The following is a 7,237-nucleotide window of genomic DNA, read 5'->3' on the forward strand; positions in this document are numbered from 1 at the left end:
GGAGCTGTAGTCCTCGCGCCGCGCGGCATGCCGGGCGCCCTCGCCGGGCGGCCATTTCGCGGGATGCGCCGCGGGGCACGCCGGGAAATGTAGTGCCGGCAGCAGGGCGAGCCGCCATCTTGTGGCGTTGCCAGGGAGGTTTCTCATCTGTCATAGAGGCGGCTTCCTCCATCTGTTTCTGTGTTCAGAGAGCCAAGGGTCTTCGGTGCACCTCCGCAGAGCTACACGAGTAGCAGAGAACAAACCGCCTCAGGAATCGCTTTCCTCAGTGAACTCATACTTCACATGCAGATCACTAAGCCTGCATCCAGTATTTCACGCTCTGGTTTGGCTTCCCTCCGCCCTTCTGAGGTACAAAGAGCAGACCACGCGATGTCCTGCCACCCAAGCGTGCTCCAGGAATCTCTTCAAGATTAAGCACTTCTGAAGCCTTCCTTTCGTCAGGCATCAGCACAATGCATACATGCAAAGGCCAGAGAGAGAACGCAAGAGAAAACACTTCTCAGCAGAACATACAAGGACAAACCAACAGTAACCCCTCCGATTTTGTTCTGCTGGCCCACAAAAGGAGATGGATGTTCGTGGTGTGACAGCAGAGCTTGAAGCACCCCGCTCACACCGAAAGGTGCTGCAGCCCTGCGCCAGATGGCAGCAGAGGGGCACTGACCAAACGGTGTCTGACGTGGCAGTGCGCATGAAGCAAAGGCGTGGAACTGAATTCCTGCACGTGGAAATAACTGCACTCAGAAACAATAATCACCAACCACGAATGGAGACCAAGCAGTAGAAATGAGCACAAAGTTGGACTTCACAAGCAACGTTTTCCTGCCACAGCAGTTGTGAAACAGTGGGTTACCTTTGCATATGTGGACTTATGAGTGTGGCCTGCAAGCTTTCTTTCATTGCTGATAAAAACATGTAGTAAATGGTGGCAACTACGTCAAGAAATAGTGTTCTGTAGCTGAGAATTTGCTCCGACAAACATTTGCTCTTTGTACCTGTTGTGGTTTTGATGGAAATAAATAGGAGGCATTACTTTAGGAGCAACCTACGTGCATCAAGAAATAAGTCAGACCTGAACAGTATTTTGTGTCCAAGCGTGAAGACCTGCACGCAGCCCAGCAAGTTCTGGCAGTACTTCCACTGACTTCAGACACAGGATTAGAGGTGATGGGAGCAAGAGATTTCTGATCTGTGAATTTGGATTACGTCACAATTACTTTATGCCTGGCATTTAGTCACTAAATGTGACCTAATATCTTACTACAATTCAGTCCTCATCAGTTAGAGTTAGGTTAGAGTTTATCACAGGCTGGGGACACTAGATGTAAGACCACTGAATGGCACAGCTACTGAATATGATTGAACTGCTAAGAGGAAAGGCTTCTTAACAAATATAACATATGGAGCTGCACGATTTCACTGCGTGAATCTCAGCAGTGTACGTTGTATGGAAGTAGTGTTAAAATGCTTGGGGGGACCTCGCACTTCTGTCCTCTTGTTTAAAATTCTCATCTACCAGTTTTAGGAAAGTGGGATGACTGCCAACGATTAAATGGTTGCTTTGAAATAAAAGACCTCTGCTTGACTGATGAATTAGGCAGCCTCTTGGAGATGGATGAATGACAATTGTCATTATAAACAAGTACAGGTGCAAGTACATCCCTGTGACTCAAAGACAGAACTGATGGCACAGCTTCTGTTGTGTGCATTTTCTTCTGGGGTTTGGGTAAGCAGTGGGACAGCTTTAGGACTAAATACTTTCACTGCATTATACTGATGATTGTCATGTAACTTACTCTCAAGAAAGTGCAAGAAGTGATCACGGCATGTTCAGATTTCACTGTTTGGATATGCTATTTAAATACAGTCTGTGCATTAGCTGTTTACTGACATTTCACCACTGTCTCCCTGTAGTCTCCAGCCAAGCTGCTATCACCACTGTATGAGACACTTCAACTTTTACTGTTCTCACACAGCAGGCATGTGGCATATCCTCCTCCATCCCTGTGGAGGATCCAACAGCAAAAGGTGACATACTGAGGAGACAAGTTATCGAGATTTTCATTTCACAAAGCATACCATCATATCTGCTAGATGCATTTACTTAACTAAACTAAATTCATCAGGGTTCAGCCTCCTACATTTGAAAAAAATAATTCCTAGCACTGAGGAGTCCCCACAGGTCAGGAATTTGGGGTTGAAATAACCAACCTGAGTCAATTTTACCCTCATGAACATGGTGTGGCTTGAACTTAACTTTTATGATATTCTCATCAAAGCTAAAGAAATAAAACTGTCAGCAGAATATACCTACCAGCGTTTCAACAAGTGGTATTTTAATTTGTTTGGAAATGGAAGAAGTTTTAGAAAAGAGAAAGAAGTTATTTAGTAAGCTTCTAAATCACAGGAGTTAAAACATGCAATTTCAGGACAGCTAGAGTTTCAGTGTGCTATCATGAACAAGGGATTCAAGAGCTCAGTAAACACAATGGTTAACATGCCAAACATCTGTACAAGTTACTGTTGCCTAGCTTTGTTTATTGGTAAATCACTTTAGTAACCTGAATTCACAAATAAGCAGTAAATAACAAAAACTACGGATAAACACAGGTTACACATGCAAATTCCTGTTCACATATCACATGTGCAGGTACATTAAGAGCACAGTTCTAAAAGATTCTTGACAAAACCAGATCAACAGAAACAGTTTTAAAATGCAGGTATGAAAAATTACATGTGAAGAATATAAAGATACTGCTTTTTTTGATTTTTTTGTTTTTTTTTTTTTTTTTTTACTTTTTACATTTCAGGACTCAAATGCTGCTTTTGAATATAGCAGAGGTGTACGACAGCTGCAAGATTCAAGTGAAAGCAGGAAGAGCTTGAGAAAATAATACTGGTCAGAGGAGAATGGGCATTTACTTTTCACTAAAAATACAAGGTATAGCTGAATAGGAGAGTCTATCAAGAGCTTAGGAAAAAAATCACAAAGTTGTAAAGCTGACTAATCACTAATCTTCCTATTTGCTATGTAACAACGACATTAAAAGAAACTGCAATTCAACATTTAAAAATGCAACTTACATTTAAAGACTTTTCAAAAGTGAAATGCAATGACAGCCTTACACTCCAAATTAAGTATCTGCTAGGCTCAGACTGAAATACGGAATGTTCTAGATGAAATAAAAATACAGTGTTACTTTTTATTTTTTATTGAGAATGGATAGACGAATTTTCGAAGCTTGAAAGTAGTAAATTTCACTTCAAGGAAATTTTCTTGCCATAGATGAGCTTTCCACAAGGATGCAAGATTTTTTCTTTAACAGCTCAGTGTCAAAATGAAAACTTGTTGCCATTCCCACATTAAGAACAAATTTTTTTCATTAACTTAACTGCTTATGCTTTTTGCTACAACACTGAACACATGAACAGACCTATAACACCTACTGTATCTCACTAAAACAAAAAAAAAAGAATACAGTATTTCCATCTACTACTTGTACTGCTTTTAAAAAAAGATTGACATTAAGAACAAAGCCACTGTTTTCCTTACATCCATCCTTCTTTTTACGCTTCTTTCTTTTGCCTGTAGTCTTCTGCCATTTTATCCAGAATTTTCTGTTAAAAGAAATCAACCACATTTTGGATATACTCAGAGTTTCTCACAGTCACAACATTAAGCCCATAAAGATTAACCCCATTTTCACCCTGTGAAAATCTATGAATGTTGCCTTCAAAGGTAGTAACAAACATCACTGGCACTTCTTCACAAGAAGACGTGAAGTAGAGCTCCTCTGAAGCACTAGGCTGCCATTACATCACTGAGCATACAGCTCACCAGGTACCTGAAGGGCAGCCATGCAAGCATTTACTCTGCCCTGCCGTTACGTCTTCCTGACAGGCCGGCAGGCTAAGGGAGTGCCTTGCCCACTGCATGGATTTATGACTGCAGCTGTGCCACTTACCTGCTTGACATTTGTTATCTCCTCTCTAGAGAAGGGTTATGTCAGAAATTTGAGGAATTTGGCCTCTCTTTGACTCCCAGCCAGCAAAGTGCTTTGCCATTGTAAATAAAAAGCTGCTTTTCCCTCCTCCCTCCCCAATTCTAAAAACACACCGAAATTACAAGGCACTCAAGAGCAGCTCACTTCTATTTGTGCCAGAGAAAAAGGAAATCAGGTTTCATTTAAGTATCAAAGCCAGTAAGTTGCTAACAGGTCTCAGCATCATTTGCCCCACTTCCCCATTTACATCAAGCCTTTAATGTCCCCAGATCAGGTACCTCAAATGGGAGGAAAAAAAAAAGAAAAAAAGAAAAAAAAGCTATGGGTGATGGATGAGGTGGGTTTTTCTTACTACTGGATTCTGCACGGTAATTGATTTTCTCATCTACTCCTTGATAATGTTACTTGCTTTGAGACATTTGTTTGTGCCACCTGCCTTCTAAGTGCATAGCCCTGCATTTGTTTCTGGATTGCCTAGCATTGCACAGGAAAAAGCAGACGTTTCCAGGTCTGAGATACCACCTTCTTCCTTTCTATAGAACCCATGGGCTCTGATTTCGGCTCAATAATCAACGGATATGAAATCAAATGATGTGAACACTGCATTATTAGAGCCTTGTTTAGAACTTCCCTTTCTGGGAAGTGGTATTTAGAAGCAGCTCACAATACAAAAATACAGCAGCAGCATTACCATTCATGCCATGCAATCATGTGATACCTCATCCAATTAGGAACTGTCAAACATGCTCACAAAATCAGAAGTTGCAAATATGGATTTTTAACAAAAATATTAAATTTAGCTTAAGGTCTGCTGACCAGTTAAAAATACTCTCAAAGGGCCAACTGGAGAAGATCTGAGCCACCAGTATTTACTTTGTGCCACTAACTCTAAGCCTGGCCTCTGCTCCAAGCAGAATGCCCTCTTCAATCCAAGTTTGCAAAAAAATGCTGGAGCCCATCTTTCACAGTGTGCATCCTAGGTACTTTTTTCAAAAGATGATGTTTTAGAGAAGTCTAGCTTGAGTTAGAAGTTATAGAATAAGCCAATTTCAACTGCCTGGAAGCTTTTTTTTTTTTCTTCCTCTTCAGTCCAGTCTCATTCAGATCTATTCCCCAAGGAAAGAATCACGCCACTTAAAATGAACAAGTTTTTGCCTTACCTTCAACTTTTGATAATGAGGAAGGCTGCTGCAATGGGTCTTTTTTGCAACATCTTCATTTGTGTAGAACAGGGAACACAATTTGCAATAAAACCCTGTTTTGGGTACCACATAATTCACACCTAGAGAAGTAAACACCACAAAATAAACTAAGAGAACTACTCTACATCATTTCTTTAATGTCATTTGTCATTTCAAGCTAAATCTTAAAACCATAATCCACTTTACATTAAAAGCTGCTTTGTCTTTAGAAGACTGGTTTAGTTTAGACAAGCCAGGGGCCTACAGTAATAGCTAAATATGTGCAGACTTTTCTTTTTTTTTTCTTTTTTTTTAAATCAACCTTTCAGTTTAAGGGTCTGTTTTATTGATTCCTTCACAAGAACTAACAGCGTTCTGAGACCAATTTGTGCCTTTTGAGCAGTTAGTATGAATCTAGGCTAAGATCACTACTGTGATTTGTGCTATTAATTGAATTAGTGTTGCTAAAACATACCTTTTCCAATTTATTTTCTGCCTAAGGAAAGTGTTATGGAAAACTGAATGAAAATGAGGGGGGAAAAAAAAGAGAATACTAGAGGTAGGGGAGGAGTGAAGAAGAGAAGAATGGAGAGCCCTAAAATGAAAGGCTCAGAGGCAACACTGCCAGAAATAAAAGCCAAATGAAATGAGAAATGCTACTGCAATGTATAGAGACAGATTTGAAAAGAAATGAAAACAGCCTTACCAACAGGAACATTTGGCTGGTATGGCCCAATCCTAAATTCATCTGGAATAAGAGCTTTCTCTTGGACATTCTTTGTTTCCTGTTCTTCCTGGGTGTCCATATTTTCATGGGCATTTTTCTCAGGATCTTGAGCTGCTGTGGGATCGGAAGCTTCAACAGCTTCAGCCTTCAGATTATCTTCACTCTTGGTACCATTTTCTAACGTTTCATTTTCTTGTTCTGGCTCCTCAATCTTGTCTACTTTGATTTCTGCCAAACTATCATCATTTTTGCCAGCAGATTTTACTGCCAAACCCGACTTCCGGAGTTTCTGATGATCTGAGTCTTCCTCATCACCAACCTCATCTAGAGTGACAAAGCCTTCCATGCTCCGTGGAAAGCCACCCACGTATCGCTGTTGAGAAAATGTTTTCCTTAAGTCACCTTATTCTTAATGGCTTCCCTCAAACCATCTTAAGAAGTTCACTTGTTCAAAATGTTACTCAGACATGCAGAAGTGTAACAGGTTCTTTTAAAAGAAGTATTCCACTGCTTCCAGAGTCAAATGTTCAATTTGGAATGAATATTTTAGCATCTTGAGTGTCCAGTGTTTTATCACATCAATATGTGACCTTTGTCTTGATAATTTCATTTTGGTTTTTTAATCTGTTATTTTGAAATCCCTCTAACATGAAGTTTTTTTAATTAAAATGATTTAATTAAAATGAATGTCATTTTGGAATGCAGTTTTTACTTGAAACAATCCCATAAGATCCTCAAATTCAAGCCTACGTGAAAGGTAGAATCTTACCAGAAATAGGTACAATAGTGTGAAAGTTCATAAAAAGAAAAACTAAGAGCCCTCCTTCAACCAGTGGAAAGCTTGGAGCTTCTCCATTGAAAACTAACAAAAAGCGTGTGGAGGTCTCTTAAAAACCAGCTTCACCAACAGACAGTGAAACTGATAGGGAGACATCAGTATTCCACATAATTAACAGCAATCATGAGTAACAGTGAGAAAAGCAGCATTAGCTTTGTATCTGTGCTCTAGGAATTTAGTTCTTCAAGGAAACAAGTTTGGGTTTCGAGGTGCCTTATCCTACATACAGCCACGGGACAAGAAATAGTCACTGCCATTCACACTGGCCACATTAACCCCAGCACTGCACAACTGCCTTCCTGACAGAAGGATTCCCCAGGACTGAAAACAATGCACGCTGAATTCATCTAAAAGCAGGGAATATGCTCTTTTTCTCCCCCTTCCTACCAAAAGGAAAAAAAAAAGCCATTCCAGTCAATAATGTTACTGAAGTTTTGCATGCATTCTGCACCCTATTCCATGTAACCAAGTATGATTAAAAAAA

The 7,237-nt window shown here is 40.1% G+C and overlaps 1 protein-coding gene across 4 annotated transcripts in view; it reads right to left on the reverse strand.

Annotated features, from left to right (window-relative positions):
• Positions 1-2,509: 2,509 nt before the first annotated feature.
• The window catches only part of MATR3 (matrin 3), a 26,901-nt gene continuing 22,173 nt past the window's right edge, over positions 2,510-7,237 (reverse strand). For 3 of the 4 annotated variants that reach the window (XM_010718861.3, XM_019620341.2, XM_010718859.3), the window contains exons 12-14: positions 5,895-6,288; positions 5,168-5,289; positions 2,510-3,621 (exon numbers count right to left, since the gene is read on the reverse strand). In XM_010718861.3, the coding sequence (XP_010717163.1) occupies positions 3,571-3,621; positions 5,168-5,289; positions 5,895-6,288 (567 nt within the window). In that variant the 3' untranslated portion in view covers positions 2,510-3,570. The remainder of the gene's footprint in view (positions 3,622-5,167; positions 5,290-5,894; positions 6,289-7,237) is intronic. The other variant, XM_010718860.3, reaches the window with a different exon arrangement.

This window comes from Meleagris gallopavo, chromosome 15 (assembly GCF_000146605.3).
Source record: "Meleagris gallopavo isolate NT-WF06-2002-E0010 breed Aviagen turkey brand Nicholas breeding stock chromosome 15, Turkey_5.1, whole genome shotgun sequence".
NCBI classification, from domain to species: Eukaryota; Metazoa; Chordata; class Aves; order Galliformes; family Phasianidae; genus Meleagris; species Meleagris gallopavo.